At 37.5% G+C, this 27,351-nt stretch overlaps 1 protein-coding gene across 8 annotated transcripts in view; it reads right to left on the bottom strand.

Moving 5' to 3' along the window:
* Window positions 1–27,351, bottom strand: part of MLLT10 (MLLT10 histone lysine methyltransferase DOT1L cofactor) — a 116,963-nt gene that overhangs the window by 29,746 nt on the left and 59,866 nt on the right. For all 8 annotated transcript variants that reach the window (XR_014316924.1, XM_082753484.1, XM_082753483.1 and 5 more), the window contains 2 exons: window positions 26,421–26,987; window positions 4,098–4,276 (listed from right to left, as the gene is read on the bottom strand). Coding sequence is in view for 7 of the 8 variants with exons in the window: in XM_082753484.1 (XP_082609610.1) it covers window positions 4,098–4,276; window positions 26,421–26,987 (746 nt within the window). In the remaining variant the exon portion in view is untranslated. The remainder of the gene's footprint in view (window positions 1–4,097; window positions 4,277–26,420; window positions 26,988–27,351) is intronic.

Consider the following 27,351-nt stretch of genomic DNA (forward strand, 5'->3'; position numbering starts at 1 on the left):
GAGAGCCCAGAAACAAACGGGCATGGAGCACTACTTGGGTAGTTTCACTCATTTAGGGAACCAAAAGGAATAGACAGCTCGACCAATCTCAATCTTAACCGAAGCAGCAACCATCTCCTTCACTACAAAACAGGTAATTTACTAAAACTAATTTAAAATAAAAAAACTATTCTATTATTCTAATGACCAGCATTTCCTGACAAGCAGAAAACAAACACTGATGGACAATACCAAAAGATGCTGAGGCACCTAGGTCACTACTTTCGTTATAAACATGTATTAGTCACTAAGAATAGCTTATCAGAAAGTGCAATATAGCAGGCTGTTGCAGAACAGCGTAACCACCAGCTTTGATACAATCAAGTATGAAACACAAGGAAATCTTCAAATAAAAGCTGAGAACAGAACCTTGTGTTGGTCCAAACTGTGAGTTGGCTTAACAAGGAAAAATTAAGACAATATTCAAACCAAAAATGCAAGAAAGCGATTTTTCTTAACAAAGCACACATTAATTTTCATGAAAAAGTTAAAGACATACTTCTCAGAGAAGATGTCTTTTGCTTATGCTCTTGCAATTGTTAAATGCATTGTCATGCTAATAAAGTCCTACTTAATTGCACTGTGTAATCCATCAGTCATATATGTATATATATACATGTATATATATATATGCGCATTTCCAGCTAGTGGACCACTGATTCCCAGCTGGTGAGAAACACCAGCAGTTAAATTCAGTTATGGCACAGCATGGAACACAAGCTAATCATCTCTTCTGAATTTATTACATTGGAATAAAAATCATGGGTGGGATGAAGACAGAAAGTGAGATAGATACCTAAGAAAAGGCGATTACAATGAGGCCAGTCTTAAAAACAAACAAAAAGCACTGGGGGAGCCATCCCATCCTACCAGTCAAGAGAATCAAAGAATTAAAAACCAGAATTCCAGGATTCAAAAAAAAAAAAAAAAAATTAAGCTTTAAAATTAGTGTTGTTTAGTTGCTGGAGGAAAAAGCAGTACTGGGGGGTGTACTACTTTTTTGGGTTTTCATCACTTCAGTTTTATATGGACACAGCAGTTATTCAACAATACAGGCAGGGTAGTATTGCTTTCAAGTTTTCGTAATGCTACAAGTAAAATTTTCTGTATTAGATGTCTACCACAGCCTCCTTGTCAAAACAGTTCAGCCAATTTTGAGACTCAATCTATGGAAGTAGATTTTTCCCTAAGACGTTCTCTTTGGAATTTCCTAACACCCCAAAATTAAAAAAAAAAAAAAGGATACAAAATACATCAAGATTTGTCAATTTATGATCTCTCCAAAATCATAATTTATAGTTGCCTAATAGAAAAAGAAAACTTAAATGAAGTCTTAGAGGAGTGTGATTTAACTGCATATATTTGAGGCTACTCCCATTTTTAGTATTATTCCAACTGCACATCAGTCATGCTGACCGAACAGCTCAGCAATCAAATTTTGAGCATAGTTACTTTCTTAAATAATAGCTCAAATAAACCCAACCTTTTAAACCATTACCTTTTACCTTCTATAGGGGCACAAGCTTACCTTAACTAGTAATCATTGTAGGTACGCCTAGCATCTTGGCTGATTTTCTTTTAATTAGAGCACTACACAAAAAACACATTAGCACACCATTATTTGAAGACTTTCATGGTCAAGAGGTGGGTAAACACTGATAATACACCCACAAGAGCCCAGACAGCTGATGCAGCATTCTTATGAAACCTCGCAGAACTAAGTAGGTAAACCCTCACCCTTGAAGCATATTCATTCATGTCCACAGCTGCATGGTGAAACGGTTCTCTTGACTTAGGAACAACTGCATGGTAAAATAGGCTCTCTTGACCAAGTCTGTTCAAATACCAGTAAGGACCTCATGAACTAAAATTCCCAGAGTCCAGGAAAAACAAAGTTACAGGTGGTCATCATGATTTAGCATGAAAAAAAGACACTTTCACAGTGCAGACAACTGCCTTTTTTCTTTTTTTTTTTTTCTTTTTTTTTTTTTTTTTTTTTAAATCATCACACAATCATTATCACAGAATTGCTTGTGTTGGAAGGGACCTTAAGGATCACCCAGTTCCAACCCCCTGCCATGGTCAGGGACACCTCCCACCAGCCCAGGTTGCCCAAAGCCCCATCCAGCCTGGCCTTCAACACCTCCAGGGATGGGGCAGCCACAGCTTCTCTGGGCAGCCTGGGCCAGGGCCTCACCACCTTCATCATAAAAAATTTCTTCCTAATATCTCATCTAATCTCTTTTCTCTTCAAGCCATTCCCCCTTGTCCTATCACCACACCCCCGACCAAGAGTCCCTCCCCAGCTTTCCTGTAGCCCCCTTTAGGTACTGGCAGGCCACTGTAAGGTCTCCTTGGGGCCTTCTCCTCTCCAGGCTGAACAACCCCAGCTCCCTCAGCCTCTCTTTATGGCAGAGGTATTCTAGATTTAGGTTTGCGAGTCCTAAAAGTTGGGAAACAGCATATGGGTTCTGTCCCATTGCTTTTTTAATCCATTTATCCTCCAGAGTTTAACAAACAAAAAGCAACTGTGTACAGCTCTTGCTTATTTACCTATTCCATGTTAATTCTGATTTTACATTCCTTTGGCTTATTCAATCACAGAGACTCCTTTTCAGGCCAGGAGTCCTACACCATTTACTCATTCCTTACAAAGTTGCTGGTCCTTGCCATTGTTTGCTCTTTTACCTCTTTCAAGTCTACTGTATCTGTTTTGAATAGAAACTGTTTTCCTTCTAACACCAATTTCATTTGCCCTCTTACCATATTGTCAACACAGGCTGGTGAGGTCATTCAGCAGTTTTGAGTTTGAATTGACCTCACGACAGCTCAATGCTACATTAGCTCTTCCCAAAAGCACCGTGTTTTTTTTTTTTGTGTTTGTTTAATTTATTTCCTTAAAATGGTTTTTATCAATTTCTGTGGAGATGTCACCCAGTTTGGGGTGAAACTAGACAGCTGTTTCCAACGTTATGATACAGAAATCAGACACAAGCACATTAGGATAACACAAGGCTTATTTGTTTTGGAAATGAATCCAGAAGAATTACTTTAAAGTATGTACTACCTGCTACCAGCGTCATTTGATATTGAAATGCATTCTACACTTGTCTACATACAGTACTTCCGCTATACAGCTATTACACACACAAGTTTCAGGTTTATATACACTATTTTAAGTCTATAGAACTGTAGTTTCTCTAAGTTAAAAACTGATGACTTGTATGCACACACCAAAAGATACATTTGATATATTAGTTGTAAAACAGATTCCCAATAAAAAACAAAATACAAGTAACACAAAGTACAAGAACCATTATGCCCAATACAGTATTCCTTCATACTCACTAACCACGTTGGCTCTCTACAGATATAGCTTCATACTCCATGGCCTTCCCAAATGTAATCTTGTCCAATTTAAATTCACACAAAATACTACCATCAAGATAATTGTTCCATTTCATTACTTTGACCATGTCGTACTTCCTTCTGCACTCTTCCTCCCTTACCCCTTCAGCAAGCACAACCTACGTACCTTTATTTGTATGACCTTGAATACGAAACTATGATATGTCTGTCAACTTCCATTTGCTATCAAGATGCCAATCTTGGCCTCCTCTTTGCCAAGGCTAGCATTAGTTGTCCATTTTTCAATTCTCCCACATATATCCATTCATCCTTTAATTGATACCACCATATTTTATTTACATGAAACATTCAAAAACTTTACCTGATTTCCTCTTTTAAATCCCTTCTCAAAACACTGTTCTGATAACAGACATTGTCTGGAGCACTGACGAACTGTAACCAGCATTTAGGGTTACATGATATAATCATTATTATTACATACTTCCACGGTCTTTTTTTTTTTTTTTTAATCTATGTATTCTACAGATACAGAAATATGTAATATTGTGGGGAAACTCTAGCCACTATGACATTTTCACAACAAATACGTTTATTAACCTGTTTCCCAAATAAATGATGTCTTCTCGTAACACTGAAAATAAGCGGGTCAATAACATTGTTTGCTAACTTAAACTCTTGTGATAGTTTACCTGAGTTGCAGCAACAACAGTAGTTATAGAAGGCGCAGTTGAAGGTGACAGAGCTCCCACTTGCTGCAAGTGGCCTGAAGCCTGCTGAGGTAAATGAGAACTGGAAACGGGAGTGCTAGATCCTGAGCCAGATACTGCATTTGGAAATGATACTGCTACATCATTGCTGCTAAAAATACCTGAAAAAAATTACAAAAATGATTACATGCATCTCTCTCTTCCCCCTCCCCATTTTCTAGTAACCATGTAAATATGCAGTAGAAAATTAATCAAAGCAAACAAGATTATTTTAGACATAATGCAGAAAGTTCCTGTGTTGAATTTCTAACCGCGCTGATTGAGAAAAGTGCTCTTGTCATTTGACATTCTACAACTCAGGGAACACAGACTGACTCAGGTCTAAGTTCTACTAAAACGTGATAGATCAAGTATTTATGTGCATTACAAACTATGCTCAAATATTAAGAGTAGCAGTATTTTGGGTTAAAATACCTGCCTTCAACTGAATCTGCTATCCAAGCATACTGTTTCAGAGAATTATTGTAAAAGCTAAAGTAGATAAAGAATGAAGTATTGGGCTGTATAACAGAACATACAAGATACAACTGGAAAAATACTTTTTGACTTTAAGGTAACATGTTTCTGAACAACATACATTTGTTTAAAATTGTAATTTTGGCAACTACGGATTTCTTGTACATTTTGAGGAAAAAGTGACAGCAAGTCTGAGGATAAGGTTCTCAGATTTGCTGGTAGAACTGGTGGCATTTCATTTATCCACAAACTAAAGCTGTTTGTGATCAAAGAATGCTTGACTAATATTTCTGCTAGAGCAGCCAACAAGTAAGTGACTGAACACATTAACATTAGTCAGACTCGCGTGTTAGCGATTTAAACGGGAAGAGTTCACACCCCTCTGTGAAGCCATTACTTCTGTTCATCTACATGCAGGGTAACGTTCATTACATAGGATGGGGAAAAAGCCCTACTGACCAGAAGCCCAGGACAAGAAGTAGTACCTGTCTATGAAACTGTTAGGCTCCACGTGCATTAGAAAAGTGAGCTGTCAGCTGGCCAAGGAATATCAAGCATGGTAGCACTGAACTGCAGTTAGAGGAAGAGTGCCACAGGGAGCAAACAGAAGTAGAATGAACATGGTTAGATCAAAAAAAGCAACAGAACTGAAATGCCAGTTAGAAGGCAAAGGGTGGAGCTAGTTTGTCACTTGTACAAATAATGATTTGAAGAAGGCAGCAACAGGAAGATATGCAATATCGAAATACCATGTGCCACCCAGCATTCCTTCTGAGCCCAGGCAAGGGAAATCACCCAAAACCACCCAGAATATGCAAACAGTGATGCATCTTCAATTCCCTGCCTGTGTTAACAGTCAAGAAAAACTGAAGAGAAAGCCAGCCAGACCCAACAGAGAAAGGAGATGAAAAAAGCCAAAGACTCATTCTGACAACACTTTTTCCCCTGCCTATGCTAGGTTAGGCACTTGCAATCTCCTCCCCAGTCTCTTCATCATAGCACAATTCCATACTTGCTTTGCTTCTACTGAGCTTCTGTTCTTCTCTCCTTCCATTTAGCACACCTTCTATGGTCATCTCATCCCCTCCCCTTTATTTCATCAGCATCCCAAAAATCTATAATTATGGCATTGCAAGCAGTTAGGATCCTTAAACCGTTCACATTATTGGGACCTGTCTCCAATTCCATCTGCCTTATCTAACTCAGAGTAAATTTTGTGGATTCTGCTCTAGATTTTTCCTACACGCTACCGAAATGCACATGGTTAACAAACAGCCTTGCTATTGAGTCTATTCTTAAATGCAATATTAGAAACCACAGAAGCTAAAGTATGATATAGGTCCTCAGAAAAAAAGTATGTTTTAAATTAATAAAAAGGAGATTTTTGTGTCCCTGTCCCCTCCCACCCCCTAGCATTTTAGTTGTGTACTTAAAACAATAAAAGCCACAACATTTCTTGAGAATGATGAGACTCAGAACTATCTGGCTCTGAGTTTTAATGGTAAAAAATAAAGAAATATCATAACACTTCTAAAAAGTCACAAGAGCTAGTCACCACAAACACTACTGCTCTCATAAAATGTCAACAATCAAGAGTGGAAAAAAAAATTTTGTTAAAGTCAAAAATTTTTGTGAAAGTTAAAAAATAGATTGTCAGGAAGATAAAACAACTCCACAATTTAAAACATTATATTTTAAAATTTTCCTTCGTTTTCAGATCCTTACATATTTAATGACTGCAGAACTTCTGCTGCTTCTATTTCAATTGTAAGGTTTATTCTTCCTCTTTACAATAACATTGTGGAAAACAAGCAGTAAGTTATAAAAATCACAGGTATAAAACTACTTCAGAAGACAGACAAGTAATAAACTAATTTGCTGGTGGAATGAGGTAGGCTTTTTTTTTCCTTTATTACTGTTGTAGTTTTTTGTTTGTTTTGGTCTGTTTGTTTTTAAACACTGTTTGTTGCTGTTGCAAAATACAAGAAAACATGACCTATCCAAATACTCTGCTTGGGCTACATACTTCCATGTAGCATGTAACCATGTAACTTTACTTAACACATCAAGTCCGTGCACTTTCTGGAATTAATCATACAACCAAGACTTCATGCAAGCACTCAAGAGCTCTATGTGTAACATACAAATAAATCCTTGATTTTCACATCATTTCAAAAATACCTGTATAAAAATTACATGCTCATCATATCGGAAAGTCAGGAAAGTACGTATTTAAAATGTCTAAAGTATATCAAATTGTCCTTTTGTTTTCTGAGAGGAGATAAATCGTTCTCAGAATCAGCAAGAAGTAAGAACTGAACACAGCACTACATGCAACCACTACAAAGGGCTGCCAGGGTGAAGTCTGACTGCACCTAACACCACTAAGACACGCGAAACGTCATTTCAGGTCTTGAGAGATAAGAGGCATGTTTAGCCTGCACTGCTGGAGTCAAATGCTTACCAGAAGGGCAACTGGAGAGAAAAAAAAAAAAAAAAAAAAAAAAGCTTATCTGGACAAGAAATAACTGCCTGCTTAGCAAAGAAGTGCATTAGTATAGAGCAGGGAACACACCGATTATACAGACTCAAGAACAGCGATAACTAGCTGTGCAGCGACATACACAGCAACACAGAAGTGGCACACAGAGCAACTGAAATGGTTTCATTAAAAGCCTCCCAAACTAAGTAGTCCCACAAGCTGAAGAATTAACAAAAGAGCTGAACTTCTCGCTTTCAACACTGGTGCACCTCACAGTTGACATCAATACACTAAGCTACGCAACGATCCCTGCAGTTGCAGTTGGGCTATGAGGGAACTTCAGCAATCATCCAACTCAGCTATTCTATTCTATTCATCCGGAGTATCTACCACAGGTTGCTGCCCCTCATATTTTGCCAAAGCTTAAGAAATAACGATCTAGTCAATGAGGTTTTTTTTTTAAATGTAAACTTGCACAGGACCACAGAACCTAAGATTTGCCTTCCCACTTGGGGGGAAGAAGAGGGAGGGAAAAAAAAAAAAAAAATCAGTCTTGAAGTGAAGCCCACATAAATCGAAGTTTTAAGAACAAGGAGCTTCTTGAGAAAAAAAAAATAACTATATACACATTCCCAGCACCTCCACTTCCTGTGACGATTGCCAGGAAATCCACCCTAAAACCACAACAATTTTCTATACAGAGCAAAATGAAAAAGTGCCTTTTAATGCAGTCAGCTGTTGGTAAGCAACCAGCTGGTTTAGTGTTGTTTTGGTTGTTTTGTTTTGTTTTTAAACAAGAACATGTTCTACTCTAATGGAATGTTAACTGAAGAAAACTATGCCACAATTCATTATTTTGCCATATAGACAAAATATAAGCTAAAGTGAATCTAATGCTAAGCACAAACAAATAAATAAATACCAGGTTATTGCGCCCAGTAGCAGCTGCACAAGGAAAAGCACAAGCAGGGGGTATGTACAAGGTAAGACCTCCCTCAAATACACCCTCAGCCTCCAGAAATCTATGACTTACAGGTTTTGAGCTTCAGGCATGGCCTTTGTACTTAATAGTCTTGGATCTGCTTCCAACTTTGCCCCTGTGGATTTCCTGCAAGCCTTTCTGAACCGATGTAGATTTCCACAGCACGCCCTAGGACAAAGCTGTGGGGCTTTTTTTGTGGGGCTGCGCTTGGGCGGAGGCCTGGCGCATGACAGGACACGGCGCTATCAGTTCCTGTGACAGCGGCAGCCATTTTGGCAGGACGATTCTTAGATGAGAAAGAGGTCGATATTGATGGCGGAGTTGCAAGATCCTAAGGTAATTTGGGAGGAAGGGGGATCCCAGCACAGAAAGGGGTTTGTGAGGAATGGGGAGAACCTGTGTGTCACAACAGAAAGCCTGGAGAAGCACGCTGGTTGGTGTATGAGTTACAATCATCTTTGCAGAGAAAGTTTGGAAACCTTCCAGAAATTCCAAGGTAATTTCTCCTTTTTCTTCTAAGAACAGGTTCGAGGGGAATATGTCGCTCTAAGCTGTGCTTCCAGCAAGTACCATATACACCTCTGGGACACGTCCAACAAACATCAGTGCCAAGCCATGAAGCGCATCATTCCTGCCTTGTCCCACCACAGCACTCAAAACCACTAGCTGAAAGGATTCTCCTAAGTTTTCAATCCCTGTAACTTTGCCTTCTCACTTCCAGCTTGTTTCTTACCATGCAGACTGCTCCCTCATACTTGTACTAGAGGCGTACAGTCTTCTCACCACCGTGACTGCTCATATGGACTGGGATACCAAGGTTTATCCCATCATGCTGATCCTATGGCAGATTTTCATTGCACCCTTACAATGCTTCCAAAAATATAATTCATAGCCAAGCTGAAAGTAACTTAGGAACAATGTCTTGGTCCAAAGTTGGCACCACTGATACCTATACTGCTGTTTATAAGTTTGCTCCAGGTGCTATCTAGGTCTATTCAATATATTATATTACAGCATCACATACTAAAAGGAAGTACAAAAGGCTGAGATGATAATGTGACTACTAATTTAAGGGAACTGTTGGTCTTGCTTTTATTATTCTACAGAAACATCTTTAGTAGGGAAATAGGACCCACTGTTGTCCTCAACAGCATACCTACATGCTTAATTTTACAGGAGAAAAGCCTGCATATCTTAATTTTCTTTCCCTATTGACTTCTGTGCTATCATAACTATGCTAAAAATCACCCTGATGAAAGCATCAGTAGAGATCACTGTGAAGAAAAGTTTCCTAATTTGTTACTTGCTTTATAACTGTGAGCCTTCAGAAGTTCTGACTTCACAGACTATATCTTTGAGATGCTTTGTAACAGCCTGCGTAAGGTTTACATCTATAAATAATGTAGCTTTATAAAATGAGACACGTTAAGAATTACATACTTATTCTAGAATGATTAAATAAGTTCTGAAGATCTCTTGTAGAAGAAGATCAGTAAGATCCAGAACTACGTGGTCAGATCTGAGATATGCACAATATGTTCAAAAGTACAGGAACAACATGAAGGTCCAATATGTAAAAGCAGGGAAAGATCTTTCCAAGAGGAAGTTAGACAGATATGGAAGAGTAACTGATAAAGACAGACTATGGCTTCTATAAATTCACTTCTGTCTTGATGATCCAAGACATACACATTTAAGTAGCTGTAATATGACTTACACTAAAAATAAAACTGTATTAGGCTCATTAAACAAGTATTCCCAAGTAGGAACATGACGTGTGATAAGCCAAAACATTAAGTTCTCACTGGAAATTTTAAAAACAACTTCAGATCTCAGAAAACCTACCATTACTTCAAATCAGTCTGACAGCATTCTACCTCAGTGCTGAAATGAGGAGTCATTGGAAGCACTATGTTCTGTTAGCAGTGAAGAGGAATGTAGTATTTTAAAGGAGTTTCTTCTAAAAGTTTTCTCCTTTTGTATTCCAATGATCTGAAGTTAGTGTCTTTGCAGGTATGCTGCAGGATGCTTGACTGAGACAGAATTGGGAAAGCAGGGACATTAGAGAGGCTAACATGTGTAACAAAGGAATTAATTCTGTTGTGATTAGTTATTTCTGGTTGTGGCAAACAGCTGGCTTGCTTTAACTGCTGATAGACTACATAGGTGTCATTACCAATAAATAAAGCTTTAAAATGGTATTTTAGAAACTCGTGGGCAAGCAGTTACATTTAAGGTTGCAATATTTGACAACTGAACAATGAGAGCCCTTTAGTCAATACTCTGAAAAAATGCCAAGAATTAAAATAACCGGAAAGGAACTATTTCAATCGCCTTTGTAAATTGCCCTTCTCTACCTTTAAAAAAAAAAAAAAAAAAAAAAAAGCATATATACAGGTTAGCTGAGCACTGCTATCCCCATGCTTCACCACAGGCAGATGTAATTTTTATCTATACTGTAAAGTCTGCCCAAATTTAGCTAGGTTCAAAAAACTTTAATATCCATGCTCAGTAGACACTTTCCCTAGTTTAAGTTATCATGCTAAAAAAAATTCATCGCATATATACCAAATTTTGCCCACATTGATGCTGAGACCAGTCGCGTAGAGCTGTAAAGTTGCTAGTGCAGAGATGGTATCTTCCAAAGATGACCACAGTACTGGAACTGACACGATGGCTGTCTGTGCTGTGCTACACCTCTCAACATTGTGACTCAAAAATAGCGTAAGACAAACGGTGAAAGTAGACCCAAAAATAGACACAGGAGTAAGAAATAAAACTGAGAGCAGACAGAACAAGTAAGAACAGAAGTAGCCAGAGAAAGGCTACAACCAACCATCACAGTTTACAGCTAGCTCTTAACATGAAATTACAACCTTCAGGTCATTAGTCCCCATAGCTGCGGGTGTTTTTTTGTGGTGGTGGTTTTTTAAGTATGCCCTAAAATCCCCCAGCAGACATGTAAGCCTGCATCCCCTCCTCCTGCTTTCCAGTGCTAAAAGATGGTGCAAAAGAGATGAGACTTCAAGGTCAAATACAGAAAGTGTGACTGGAAGGTCCAGAGTAAGACTAAGAAGCACAAAGCACAAAGTTGTCACACCATGAATAAAAGTGAACGTTTCAGATCTCTCAACTGCATTTTTTAAAACACAAAAAGTATGCAAAATAGAAGAAATTGACTGTAATATTTACCAAAATCAAGAACCAAAGAACCGAGTACTGTCGCTTACTGACAAAACTGCAGTGTACCACTTCTGTCTTCAAGTGTCCTGGCTCTCTTCTATTAAGGCAGATAATTTTATTGAAAGATGCCGCTTGCATGACTCCATTTTCTAGCCCTCCTTTTCAACCAACTCTTTCAAACGTGTTCAAGCCTTCAGGTGTCATTCTTCCTCCTTTGCACTTTGTCAGCACAAAAATCAACTCACTGGTTTCAACCCTCACCTTAATACTAACCAGAGCTATCAAGCAAAACTGTTTCAAACTCGTAGTTGTCTCCACTCGAGCCAGAACTCTTTTTTTTTTTTTTCTTTCCCTTTTTGGTACTTTCTTGCTGATAGGCAGCCAACAAACTCAGTGCAATGAAAAACGAGCTCTAGATACACCGTCTCCATTAAAACTCTTATAGACAACACAAACCCCTCAGACTCAGCTTATGAGTCAGATGATTATGTTGTTGGAGTAACCTAAATGCTAAATACCTAAATACCATCTCAAGTTTTAATATCTTCTTTCCGTCCTACACACACTGCACAATTTTTCCTTGATGTTTAAAAAAACTGCAAGACAGGGTTTGGGGAGGAGGGAAAGAAACCAACTTTAAAATTTTATTTAAAGAAACATGGGAAGGCAGCTAAAACACACAAACACACATGCATGTGTGCACACACACCAAAAAAAGGGCAGATTAGATGATAAACCTTGTCCAAACACTGTTCTGGAATGAACATATAGGTAACAATTATACTGGCCCACAAGAACAAGTTCCTACAAAGCTTAACAAGAAAGCACACAATATTAAGTAACCATGTCCATCTATGCCCTCCCAAGTTCTGTGCTGGAGTTACAAATACGCTATCAGTTCTGAAAAAATTGCAATGTGGAAAGTAGTAACGACAAATGGTGTCCCATCAATTTCTGTTCTGCATTCCCTTGTGAATCTGTACCTCCATGACATCAAACAGCAAAAATGCTCTGCTTATAAAACAGCAGAAACTCACCAAGTCCAAATTCAGCCCACTTTGTCAGATACCCTTCAGCTGTTTTATTTTTGTTCAGAAAAATGGTGAGCTTGCTTTCCTTCATCTCAAAGCTGGTTCAGAGCACTGTACACCTGGGAGAGTGAGAGGGAAACCCTATATCAAAAGGAAAAAAGCTAAACCTGTTTTACTAAAGCAAAGCAAATCTAGAGAAATTTCAGTATTTCTCATCACATGTAGACTATGAAATATAAACTTTTTTTTTAATAAGAGACCCACCACTACAGACATCTGCCTAACACGTAATTTGTGGCTCCAATAGAGTGAAAAGCAGAAGTCCTATAAAATCTTAATGATCGCTAGCTTCGAATGTGAAGAACTTCATCATGCAAAGATTAAACATTTGATGTCTTTTGCATATGCTGAACTCCATGTCAGTACAATTTACAATGCATATCGCACTGCCCCTCCAACATACACATACAAGAAAAATAATTCTATTTGACTGACACCAACTAAAAAATTCCAGTTTTTACTACTAGATTTCCTGATGCCAGTTAAATACAACATTGAGAAATAAGGTTGAACATCTTCAAAATTATCTTCATGAGTGTTTTAACTGTAAATACGCCCTCCAAAATCTTTCAGTAACTTGTGAATATAGCTACGATTGTTTCCTATAAATGAACAAAAGCCCTAATTTAATAAGCTCTATTTCATTTCCACTCAGTATGAGTGAATACAGAACTAGGGGTACAAAGCTAGCACCGAATACTAGAGGGAAGCTGCAATCAGATACATTAAAGATTCAATATTGCTCCCTGTGAAACTGATAGTACCGTTAGCAATGGCACAAACGGGCAGCACTGGGCTGTCGGAACAAAGAAGGGACAACACACGGATACCTTCACATGCATTACTCGTAGTAATTTAAGTAGTCAGGAAAGTAAGTGGGAGAATTCCTGAGGTAGATACCACTGTAACACACCTATGAATGGAGCACAGAAGAAGAACTAGAAACACTATTCACAAAATTAAAGAAAAGAATCTCAGAACTAGAATAAAACTGTTATCATTTTACTGCACACACACAAAAAGATCATCAAAGGAGAACTGAGGAACTATTGACCTATCAGGCTCCTGCAGACAATCTACAAAGTTTTCACTCAAGTACCGAACAATTGACTTGCTGCAGACCCGTATTTCACCCAATCAATAGAATATGCAGACCTTCAATCAGGATTTTCCACAAAAGGCTACCCTTTGTGATAAATGAACCTCTGAAAAAGATTCTAATATAACTTACCATTATGTATGGTATTCATCAACTTCGAGAGAGCTTTTGAGTTATGAGAAAAAGGGCTTCATGTTAAGATCATGTTTAACAGACGCACAAAAGAATATATGTATAGACAGGAATTTCAGTGAACAATAATATACCTGAATACATCTTTCTTGTATTAGAGCTCTGATCATTTACAGGAGCTCAAATTGTAAAAATGGATTTATTTCTATCTGCTGTAATTTTTTACTTATATTTCTTTTGTCAGTGTTTGTTAGCTTTTAAACGCCCGGTACAATGAGAACATGCCAGCACACACCAATTAGCTGCATTGTGTGCTCCCGCTGCAAATAAAAAGTCACAGCCTTCCCCGGGACAATCAGTCTCCCCAACAAAAGAGCGATTTTAATTTCATTGTCCGCAACAAATTTAGAAACTTCAACTGAAGCTGCCTCACCAATTTTAATCATGAGGCATCCCTCCTGCTTCACCGCTAGATCCATAGGTGAACACAGAGCAGATCGTCTCTCCCGGGCATTAGGGTGACCAGCTGAGGAGGGACTCAGACGCCCAGAAAGAACTTCCAGCATGAGATGCTCACATGAACCTCCTTTTCTTCAAGCTTTTTTTTTTTTCTTTTTTTTTTTCTTTTTTTTTTGGCACCTTGAGAGCACAGATCTCTGCCCCAAGTGACCGTGAATACTCTCCTCCTCTGCTGGGCAGCTGGAAATCTCCGGGGCTCAGCCTCCACAGTAACCCAGCGCTCTGATGCCCAGTCCCGAGGTGACGGCACTCAGACTGATGGCACACCTCCTCCACTTGCATCACCCCTTTATTCGTACTTATGATGATGAACTCACAACTACATGTTATTTTCAATTTACCACTTCATTTTTGCACACTAACAACGAATGAAGCCCTCAGCATGTATGTCTGTTTTGACAAGATGATAGAATGAATGATTTTGAGTGCCAGCATATAGCGAACACCCCTGCAATACTTCCACGGGTGATTTTTTTTTTTTTTTTTTTTTTTTTAAAACAGCATCAGCCTCCGACATCTGATGTAATGTAAGAGGTCTATTAATGTTCATATTCTAACAGGACGACTGTCATTTATGCCTTTTTTTTTTTTTCTTTAGTCTCCCAACTGGCAGCTACCTGATAGCCTGTTTTTTTTCCCTCTTTAAACTGCCAGATTTTTCTGAACATCAGAAATCCAAAAAAAAAAAAGAATTAAAATAAAGACAACTTTAACTTTTGCCATTGATATAAGAAAATCACAAAATTAATTTAGAAACCATTTTTTAAAATCATTGCCTTTTACCTACTGCCTAGGTTTTAATAACTAGCCTAAGATACTTCCATGGGAAAAAAAAAAGTAGTACCAGAAGAAAACAGCAGTACTGACTATAATTGCCACATCACTACAGACCAAGTCCATAATGTAAAAATAAAATAAAATAAAATAAAATAAATTTTTTTTGAAATTTTGTATTAAGAGAAAAAAGTCACAACATACAAAATCCTGAATGAGTATTGATGAAAACTCACAAATCTAATAAAAAAGAAATGAGTAATTTTAAACTCCTCAACAGTTTTTAGTGAATTAATAACATTGTATGAAAATTCACTTAAAAAAAATCAAAAGTACTACTTTACATGGTTATATATATATAATGTCACTAAAATGTGGAGATAATACGGCTTTACTGTGTTCATGTAAATTAAACTATCGGGACTAATTCTGACCCAGGTGTAGAGGACAGGCTGCAACTGATGTCTGCCACCCTTAAGAGCTGAAGCATTTCACCCACACTTGCTCTGCCAGCCATTATTTGATTATAATATCAATTCGTTCCAGCTATGCTCAATTTTTCCACAGAAGGAACAGCGGCCATTTTGATCCACCATTGCTGTCGGTACTGAGGAAAGCCCCTTTCAAATTTAAGGAGCCTTTAGTTTTATCATCATCTTCCTTCCCTTAAACGAGCACACTCTGGATTGCCTGAAGCTGTAATTTCTGATTTTGTTTCTTTAAAATTACACAACACAGGGACAGCCGCTAACCCGAACCATCACACACATCGTGTTCCCAAACATCACTCAGATCTTTCAGAGAGTCTGCAAGCAGAATACACCAGATATACCCCAGTGAATAATTTACTACCACAGGACACGTACTTTAGACACAAATTAGGAAGAGATACGGTTAAAGAGCTGACAAAACAATTCCGTAGCCCTTGTCGGAGATATGGGGTAGTTGTCTGGCAACTCAAGAGCAGAGCTAAAGACAAGTGAGAGGAACAAGCTGCAGTCTAACTCCTTCTGACTGCAACTATTACACATGGACAGAAAGTCATTTTAAGCATCCCCGGTCTACTAAATCCTTAGAAGAACAGTACCGATTCCTGGACACGTATTAGACATTAATGATCTGCTACTGTGTTTATCAGAATGAACTTTTCTCAGTAAGCATGTGCTACACAAATATGTCATGACAGTTTTGATCTTCACTTCAAAAGTTTTGTTTTTTAAATCCTTAAGATTGCTGATACAAAGAATGAAGATCCTGTACCTCCTTATACCACACATAAACATGAAATTCACCTACCACGTTTCAGGTATTAACAGCATGAATGGTTTCAAAAAAATTTAGACCAATTCATGGAAGAGGTGGACTCACAGAACAAGTCACTGATATTCAACCTAGAGAGGAGATGTAAGGAATCCTAGAGCAAGCAAACATCCTGCTTAACCTGACTCCTTTGGAACAAACCATCCTAATGCTGACTGCATACAGTTACACAAAGGGCCAACACCAGGTCAGCCCTCCTTGTGCCTCCTAATCAAGATGACTAACGAAGCTCATCCTAGACTCTCCCCAAGCCTCAACACAGAACAGAAAAAGTACGGTTCCCACCCCCAAACCACACACAAGTAGAAGGTAGAAGAAGAAAAAGGTGTTTTATTCTGGAAGGAAAGAAGAGCTACTGTCCGGGTTCCTGGTACAAGTGCCTCTCCTGGCAGCTGCCTTTTCCTGACTTCTGATTGAGGAGCCATCCCAGCCACCCAGACTTCTCCTGCAGTGTACAGCCAAACCACTGAACTCCAGCAAGCTGAAATGTCAGGAAAGGTTAGGGATGGTGAACAGTGATCATGTATGTCAAAAAAAATATATGTTTTAATATTGTATTTCACACTGTTTTCCTTTATTTTCCATCTCTGCTTGCCTTATGAACCTTATTCCCAGTCATGGTTGAATCCTTCCTTTGAAAGCCTCGTCTAGTCTTTATGGTAGCTGCTACTGCTGGCTTTAAAACCTCACAATTATTATTCCTTAGAACCAATGCTGTTCACAGCGTCAGGAAGACTTTGTTGCTTCCAGTTTATTAATTTCAGTTTCAATATATATCAGAACTGTGTATCACCACCTACATCTGAGTCACCACCCTTTTCCTGCTCATTACCTGTTTTTAAGAGAATTGCTTATGCATACATAAAGTAAATTCCAAGCTTGCCACTAATCCTGGAACAGAAAAAAGGTCTACTGATTTTCTACCCCAATAGGACATTATTTGCTCTAATCAACCACTAAATTCTTCAGATTAGGAATCAGCCTGTAATAGTTATTGCACACTTTTTTTTTTTCTTTTTTTTTCTTTTTTTTTTTTCTAAATCTGCATTTGAAATTTTTACATGAAAGAAACTTCATTAATGGCTTATCGGTTGCTTTTTGGTTTAAAAAATTACTTGCAACTTCTAGTCATTCTTGTCAGGAAATCCTTCTCCTGAGTGTATAAAACAAAAAAAAAAAAAAAAAAAAAAGGAAAATAAGCATTAAATAAGTCAAGAACAAGTGAAATTATAGGATTACTCATGCAAAATCCCCAGACCCACGCTACTGTTCTTCAGCTCTGTTCACTGCTTTCATGAATCTCTTCTCAATCAAAGTTCCTAGAACTATGCAGTTCTAAAGACCAGAGAGGATACTCGTTTCTTGTTTGTCTGTTTGTTTTTTGGGGGGAACAGTATTTCAAGTTATTTAGTCTAATGAGAACCCCCAGCATTTTATTTTTTTAACCTCTGCATATAACTCTCGCTCAAAAACATGCAGCAAGCCAGATCACATTCAGAATTCACATTTGTTTATGTTATCCCGATGGTCTTCTTGCAATCACCTTAAGTTATCTACCAGCTCTGACTTTGAAAAAGAAATTTACTCTTAAAGCTGAATAAAAATTAGAAGTATAAGACCAATATGAAGTAGTGAGTTTACATCTAAAGTAGTTGTTAAATCCCAGCTCAGTTCAAAAATTCCATTTTAAAGTCCAGATCAGGATTAGAAATGAAGCAGCTTTTCTATCAGTAGAAAATAGTTTCACTTACTATTTCTTGAGTTACCACCACACAAGCTCTTATAAAACTACTTTGCTATGTATTTTGACAGTACACTTCTTATGTACAGCATACCTGCATATAAAACTCCTACAGTATTTTTTAAATTATGCCTGATACTCCTGAAAGAGAGGGTTACTTGAATAATCTTCTGGAAATATGCTGTTGGCTTATCTGTGCCAACTTTCTGCATTTTATTTATGCTGGGGAAATTTATTGAAAATGGGCTTGCATCCAATTGAATCAACTCAAAGACCCTGCAGGTTTTAAGCAACTAGGAGAGGTACCAGTTATGAAGCATCAGGAACTGACATACAGTTAAAAGGTAGTGGATATATTGTCAGTTAGTGTAGCTAAGCCAAATCATTACATAGCAACAGATGCTGGATTCTACAGTTTTCCATTTTAAAGTGTTCTGAAATACAAAAGATATTGAATCTTCAATCCTGTCTGTAAAAACTATGCCAATAAAAATGTGGTTCCTCACATTTTAACTAGAGCTAGGTATTCAGTTTGTCAGCATCCACACTGCCTGGTTTCAAATATCCCAATATTGCACTACAGAGCAGGAATTTCTGCAGTACACGTGCCCTAAGGTGGTACCAAGCCACACACACCGTACCACACAGCAGCGCAGGCTATGAGGAGCTTCGAAAGCCTGAGATCCTTACTCCTATCACCCCTACTTAACCTGTGTAAGAGACGAAAATAAATTATTTGAGCAACAAGAAAGCATAAGGAAAGGAGCAGCTGATAATCAGAAGCTTGGTCTATCTGTTTAAAAACGATGTAGAGCTCCTGAGAGTTGCTGTGCATCAGAACTGGAATCCGTAATTTTAGGTCTTAATGGATTTGTCCCCATTCTTTCAGTTAAAACCTCAATTATTTTAAGGTATCTAACCTTCCTTATACCACTATATTACATTAGTTTTTTTGCTTGTTTTGTGGTGGTGTTTGCCTTTGTATTTTCTTTTTAAAACTTCCCAGTCTCAGAAAGGATTACGATAATCTACCACAGGCTCTGGACATCAGAGCCTCTTCCACGCAAGTTACTCGTTCTGATCTTAATCCTGAAACAGCTTCCAGTCACAGTTTAACTTCTGATACTGCGGCTCTTCTCCTCACATCAAATGGATATAATATTTAACCACTAAGTACAATTCCTCTCTGATTGAGAACAACAACAAAAAGAACAATTTTACCACAGCAACTGGCCAGTCCAGACGTACAAAAACGCTGCAAATACTATCAGCACACACACATCCCTTACAGGTTTTCAGCTAAACTTGATTTTTGACAGACCTGAAAGCCCATACGATCTGAAAAGTACAGTTTTCAAGGAGGGGAAGTCAAGAAACAAACCCAAAGCAACTGAAACACTTTTACAGTCAAGCCCCTTCTCTCCCTCCTCCCGCCCACACACTTTATGCTCTCCTGTCACCTTCAGCAGTCTTTATGGAGGTAAAAGACTGATGCCTATCTTGCATTTGACTTACAAGGAATGCTGTGCTCCGGTAAATTGGCTCCAGATGCTGGAAAATGTTCACACTCAAGGATGTACATTTTAATTTAAAAATATACACGCACGTACAAAATAAGGTAAAAAAAGGAAGAGGTTTTCAAAAGTGTAATTTTTAAAGGAGATCCTGGGATCCAAGCAGTTACAAGTAAGGAAACAAGGCCTGTATCTCACTTCTTTTCCACACAACAAGAGAATTTCACTGAAGATTTACTTGATCTTCCACAAAAGACCTCCACACCTTCAAAACAAATACTACGTTCAACAACGGCATCTGATATGAGAGAAATCTTTGTTGTTTCAGAGCATCTCCATATTCCCCTCTCTTATTTTAAAATTTAATTTTTAGTTTTATAAAAAGAGACAAAAAATTTGGCATAATCCAAGCTCAAAATTAGAAATTTCAGTACATTTTTTCCCCTTTTTTTATAGAATAATTTTTTAAAATTCCCCTTTTATTTTTTTAATATAATAACACTACCTACTTTTGCTGGATGCATCTGTAAAAATAATCAACTTCGGGAAAACTGACCAGAGTATTTTATTCACTATGCAGGCAAAAGTAAGAGCAAAGCTGCCAGCTAGTTATCATCCACGTAGTGCAGGTTTGCCCACACTACCCACACCTCAAATACACAATTTTTATTAAGAATTTAAGCCTAAACCCTAACAAATACACAGCATACGGTAGACTTACAACAGGTCAAAAATAACCTAAAAGCACAGTTCACAAAAAACTAATAGACTTCTTAGAAAACCTCCCCCCACCAAACAGTACAGATTTGTAGGTGAGTGTGAAAAGCAGTAAGCACAGCGCCTTAACTAACCTTTAAGCCCAGTCCATTTTCTTCTCTGCTAGTACAGACATAGCCAAGAATGAACAAAGTATTCATGCAGGTACTTGTTATGTTGCACATATATCATATTTAGATGCTAACTTTACAAATAATTCTTTATGGACAAAAATCTAGACCTACAGAATTTATTTTAATAATTGTGAAATTCGTATTTGGGTAGAAGATTGGCAAAGCTTGAATAAAAACAACTTCAAACAATAATTTACAAATTATTGCATCTTTCTGCTCAGTTGTTTAAAAAAGATTACTACTTTCCGCAGAAATGAAGAACTACCAAAAACTTCTGCATTTTGTTTTTAAATGGAAGACATGAGGGAACTCAGGAAAATACCCACTTTCCCATGTACTTCTTTTTTAAATCCAAAATGTATTAGAAGTACACAGTAATTTAAACATACTGTTTGCTTTTGATTACCAGAGCACCATAAGTATATCAACAGCTTTAAATAATATACATAGGTATGATGGATTTTGAAATATAACTAGAAACTAATGTCCAAAGTGACACTATAATTTGGGAATCTAGTTTCAAGTAAGTAATCTTCAAAATATACATTTTAACCTGACAGACACTCAGTTCTCATACAACAGTTAACTAGTCAGGTGAAATCACTTCTACTCATGCCAAGAATTTCTCTGCTGTAAGCAGACCTAAGCACCTGCAATCCACACTTTAGTTGTCTAACTTACCTTCCCCTTCCTGGGAAACATAATCACTTCAGAAAGCCCTTGTACCTGTTTTCACTCAGAAAAAAAAAATCTAAAGTTCTCTGGGAGAAGAAAAATGTGTACTTTTTTTGCTGGAAAGGCTGAATACTTCTTGCTCACAGTAGCCCATCTACAGGTCTGCATTTTTGCTCTTGTCATGGTGCAACTACCAATGGAAAATTCTTGATCAAAATATTAGTTCTTCCCGCGTAACAATTACAATCACACTGATCTGTAACCGTTTTGTAAATGCTCTCCAAGACTTTTCAGTCTATCAAAGAGCTTAAGACTCTCTGAAAAGGTCAAAACTTGAACATTTTATGTCTCTTCTCAATTGTTCTATATTTGTATTTTAGGAGGAATTAAGTATTACAATTAAATACAGTAATCTACAAATTATTGCATCTTTCTGCTCAGTTTGGTATTTTGTTGTTGTTGTTGTTTTGTTTTGTTTTTTTCCAAAAAGTTTTAACTAAGTACTCTACTAGTTGTACTATCTGAAATAATTTATAGTAAGAGAACTTCACTATCACTTCTTGAAATGAGTACCACAGGGATGACAAGAGCAGTATGCCCAAAACATCTCAGGAAGAACTTTGGACAAGAATTCTGCTTTGTGTGTTTCCTATGCAGCCTGCTAAGTCCTACAGGTCATTAATATCTACTACCATCTCTTTGTCCCTCCCATCCTCCCCCATCTGCAATACAAACAGGCTTTTTAACACAGCAAAATTTCTTTTTCTGCTTTGGCTTCTGGGGCACCTAGCTGATTAACAACAGCACAAACTGTTCCAGAATATTTTTTATCTAAACTCTTTCCCCCACTAGACTTAGCTTGTAAGTCAAAGGCTACAAGGGAATTTAAACATAACATCACAAAGACTGAGCGTGAGTTCTGAGGGACTCGAACTCCGTGAGAATGACTCTAAATTACTGATCTGCTTAGAAGCTCAGCTTTCTCTTCTATCTTCAGCACAGCAATGAGCTTAATGGTAAGATCATCTCCTTGCATAGCAGCCTAGCAAACAGCTGAGGAATCATCACGGCTGGAACCACATGAGAAAGACGACTAAAATACATTGGCTATTCTGAAGTGGTTAGTAAACTCCTTTATAAAGCTGAAAATTAGACTGGGTGAAGCTTAAGATAAAACCAGAGGGGCCTGTGCCAAAAACATATATTGCTTCTAAACCAGAGTTTGAAATACTGCTATATTGAAATACAATACTGGGTTTGGATACGTCCTTTATTGTAAAAACTGTCTTGTATGACCAACCAGGGCATTCTGAACACTGGTCTAGAGGAGAACACATCTGCTACATAAATAATAACACAGGAACAAATTACAAGGTTGCTTCAACTGTGACAAGGAAATTCCAGAAAGCATGGTCTCAGCATTTTGAAGACCAATTTGGAAGGGGAACGGGGCTCTATAGGTTCTTTTAGGATTTGAAGTACTCAGAAAGGCATAAAAATATTATGCAAAAATTCAAATATTGAAACAAATGATCCTTTGAAGGCCCTCAGCAACAGCTGGCACTATACAATTGGCTGTGCACTTGAAATCAAGAACCGAACTGGAGGAAATGAAGAGGGGTCCCTATTTGCTACAAGCACTGCCGTTCCTCTAGCAGTAAGTATTCGTGCACAACAACTGCGAGAACTTCACCTACCATAAAAGGCAAAGCTCAATTTACTTCTGACACTTGATTGCTTTTCATTTTACCCTGTGGCATTACCCCACAAGTCAGAAGGCACTGTATGTCACAAAGTGGATTTTTTTTCCTATTGCTTTGGGATGCAAGTTCCCCTAAGTTTTCCACTCACTGGAGTGCATTCCGAACAGAGGGGCCAAAGCCTATCCGAGCTGCTTAAATGAAAAATAAAGACTGTGTGAAAATTATTTACCATAAGTGCACGTTTCTTCTCCTGAACCACAGTATTACTAAACGCACTGCCACTGAATTAAAATGCAAATATGGTAAGAGAAACCTATTTGATCCATTTTGTTACTATTAGCACAGGTAAGCAATGGGACAAGATGCCAGTCATTGGGATGAAAGCTCTCTGTTCTTTAATCACCGTTGTTGCAAAAAGAAAAATCTTCAGCAGAACGGCTGCCTGTTCTACATCCAGTTATCCGACTAGAAAATCTAGAAGGACTAGAAATCTTTAAGGATTATTCCCTAGAAGGATGCTCAGACAGAACCTAATCCTGTGAATACAACTAAAATGAATCAAAGTTGAAAGAAAACCAAGAACAGATCCTGAAATCACTCCGAAGAACAGTCCTAATTTACAGTACACAGCACACAGGCAAAATCCACTTTGGGGAAAAGCATCATCAGCCATATGTAACTCCCACTGACAACTGATTGATGTCTTATTAGACAAACTTATACTGACTGTGAATTTCCACCAGGAAAATAGGTATGGATTGCAAATTAGCTGCTATTGGCTAAAGTAGCTATATTTTTTAACAGGGAGAGGTATTATTGAAATGTTAATTGGATATAAAAATTCTTTATTACCCTACCATTTAAATTTTACTTCATTTTTTAAATTACATTCCTTTTTGTAAGTAAACTGTCAAACTAATGCATCCTGTGTCTCATTTAAGGTTGTACAGAGCATTAGGAGTGAAAAACTCAAGTGCTCAAAATTTCAGAAATATCAGATCAGTGGCGTGGCAACCGTACTAAATCCAAGCATTGTACCAGCTTTTAATTGCATGGCCTTACACTGCTAACGGTACATCTCTCATCTTACCAAGCAGTAAACCAGAAGTTCTGTGGACCTGAACGAAGTTTGGAGCTGACAAATGTTTCCAGAAAATGAGCTGAATGCACTTATTCTGAATGACAGTTTTATGGAACATGCATAAATAACACATGATGAATTGGCATTACTTTTTTAAATGTGCTTTCCTTCATCTATCATCTAATTTCAACATCAACTGTGAATAGGATTATCACGCATTTGGAATGATTTTTGTAATTTTTATGGATCTTGACAAACAGACTTAACAGAATGGAGAAAGAATGATAGTTTAAGGTAACTATAACTCATAAGGAAATTTAAAAAAAAAAGAGGAAATTGTTGACAAAGTGCCTCAAATGCTCCACTTAGCATGGTCTCACTAATCCCTGATTCTGCTTCTTTAAAATAATACATTAAGGATTCAGTATGATTCGGTATGAACTTTTTGGCTCGACTTCCTCTACATTTCTTCTCACTACATTTACATGATACTTGGCTCAAATAGTTTAGATTCACTTGTCCTATTTTGTTACCGGACAATACACAGACATCTCAAAGGAAGGGAAAAATCAGCGTATCGTACATGAGAAGATGTATGCTTCTGATAATACTGATAACACTCACGTGCCCTTCCTCATTGTAACAAAATTGTAAATGGACTGCTAAACCCAGAAAATGCTTATGATGAAGTGAGGAAAGCAGCACTACAACCAAAAGAAAGAGAGGAAAACAGCGAGAAGAGTACATTAAAACAATATGCCCAGACTCAAACATAAGCTTGTGGATGAATTTGGAGCTCAAAGGCAGATTTCCCATCTGGTTTTGCTTCTTTGGGTTTTGTGGGCTTTTTTTGTTTTGTTTTGGGGAGGGGGAGGTTGCTTGTTTATACATATGTTCTTCAGCACCTTTTTAAATAGCGCTGGCTTGGAGGGCAGGGCTAATGGTGGGGAGCAAGAATCTAAGTTTGCTTAACCGAGGTGAAATTCGAGGCTCCATATCATGATAACTTTAATAAAACTTACATGGTGTTCCCATCCATGTATTTCAAAGCTTTTCACACAATGTGTTTAACATTATAAACAGATGGAGGAACGAGATCTAATAGAGAGGACAAAGGAAGCAAGGATGGACCTGGCCAGAAAAAGGCCTGCTGTAGGAGCTGACAAGACCAGAATATTCTGGGACCATTATAAAGCAGGAAATACAGGTCATTTTCTTCAAAATAAGAGCTTGTACTTCCATCTGTTACCTCAGATAAAACACACCTCAAATGGATTATAGAGGAATAAGAAAGTTTAGACTCATCAGGATACTTATGAGTATCACAACACAGGATACTGTGTTGGGTGATCTCTGACCATAACAAACACGAGGTTTACGTGTTTCTAAAACTGCACTTCAATCAAGATAGACAGTGAGCTAGGAAGTTTTGCCACATACCATTTCACCCTATCAATTTCTATGCAGAGAAAATATTTTTTTAATACTTTCTATTGCTACTGCTATTATTACCCTCAATAAAAATCATTATTTGCCTACAACTAACAAGGACTTAAGTATTTTTGAGATCAAGGTGCAGTTCTTACGTATCTTCCTTGTTCTGAAACAAATATGAAGGCTTTGCTTTTTAAAGCATATATAATTTTAAACTTACATATTGCATACAATGAAAACCATGTAAAAGAATAAAAACCTGCCCATAACCAAATATTGAAGTTTCATTTCTCCTTTGCCCTCAAAAAAGGAAAATGAACCCAAAAAAAAGAACTAGAACAATAAAAAATGATAAAATTTTCAAGTTATGAGTATCAGATACTTTGTTTGCTATTGTTTTCAACCAAATATAAAGACCTCAAGGGAAACTTCAAAGCAAGACAGACTTCAATAAATACAGTATTCTGCAACATCATTCCACACACAGATTTACTGGAAACAGAAAACCTCTCACAGCCCAAATCGTATATACATTTAGAATAGAGGAAGAACAAACCGGCCAATTTCAATTGGAAAAAAGTACACAAGGGCATGAAATCATCATCTGGCTACACAGGAGTCCAGATTCAGAAATATCCTCTTATGTGTTTAAACTAATGACTCCATACACACCTTTTGGTTTTTTAATTAATTGAGCTAAGTTGAAAAAGAAAAAAGATTTCGGGACAGTCAGCACAGCTGATATGCTTGAGTACTGATTTTGTTTTCTCTAAGTAAAAAAAAAAAAAAAAAAAAAAAACATACAGGCTACATGTAGTCTGCATATACCATCTCTTAATTTAGTTAAGCCTGTCACTCGGTTTCCACAGCACCTGTTTTCATACAACTTAATTTTTCCCCCCCACAGCCTCAAAAGCTGCATTCATCTCATATATAGGTCAATACACAGGTCAACCTGGTACAGCCACCTACTATGTATTGCCATCTATCTATGGAACAAAACTTAACTCTTCCAACCATTACACTCTTAATTTTGACCTTTTTTTCCCCTAACATGACTTTCCAGATACTTGAAATGTTACTCTGTTGTTGAAAAGCATACTCAGAATTAAGGCTAAAATAACAAAGATGTCTTCTGAGATAAGAAAATAAGTCCAACAAATGCCTACCTGAACCCACTGGAGATGAGCCAACACTAAGACTTTGTAAACTTCCATTCCTGAGCAAAGTTGGAGATTTTTGAAGACCAGAGCTCGTCACACTTCCTGCAGCAGAAGCCACAGACGAAGTTGGGGAAGCAGAAGAAACTGAAAGATGGGAAATACTTTCTTGACTTTTATTTCCTTTGGGTCTACCAGGCCCATGTTTACTTTGCTTATTTCCTTTCCGTTTCTTCTCCGTTACAGTTTCTTCTTCTATTCCAGAAGTTTGAGCTCGTTTGTATGCTGTAGAAGTAAGGCTTGAATTACCTATGTCTCCAGGTGAGCTGTCAAAGTTTTTAGATTGGGAAACAGCTGATGATGAAGGGAGACCAATTAAGGATGTGAAACAATTGACAGCCCCCTCTTGACTCCCAGTCTCTCCTTTATGTACATCTTTGGTTGACGAAGTCTGTTGAGAATGAGTGAAACTATCATTTCGCAGATCTGTTTCTGTAAAACTCAAAAAATCCTGGGGAGACTGAACTGAACTTCCAGAAGATGACTTTATGCTGCTAGGAGTGCCCAAAAAGCTTCCTAAAGAAAAAGAAAAAATACAAAAATTATTCTTAAACTAGCAGAAAATATTAGTATCATAGAACACAAAAACTCTCAAGTAAAAGGACTTCATGGAAAGCGTCACCAACAGCTAAAAAATCTGTTCTTAAAATGACTCACTGTTTCTACTGTTGATCTTCCCTCTGCAAGATCTGAATCTCAGATTTTCATTATTAAGTTTGAGGGCACAAGCCAGGCAAAAGTGAATAAAAGGAGAATAACAACTTTTTTTTTTTTTTTAATAGAAAAACCACCTTTGATATCCCTTGTTTTGAAACCATAACAAACATCTAGTATAAGTCACAGCAAGATTTCTCTTTTTAAACACTTTCAAATAAAAAGA

The sequence above is a fragment of the Aythya marila genome (assembly GCF_965140915.1).
Source record: "Aythya marila genome assembly, chromosome: 2".
Lineage (NCBI taxonomy): Eukaryota > Metazoa > Chordata > Aves > Anseriformes > Anatidae > Aythya > Aythya marila.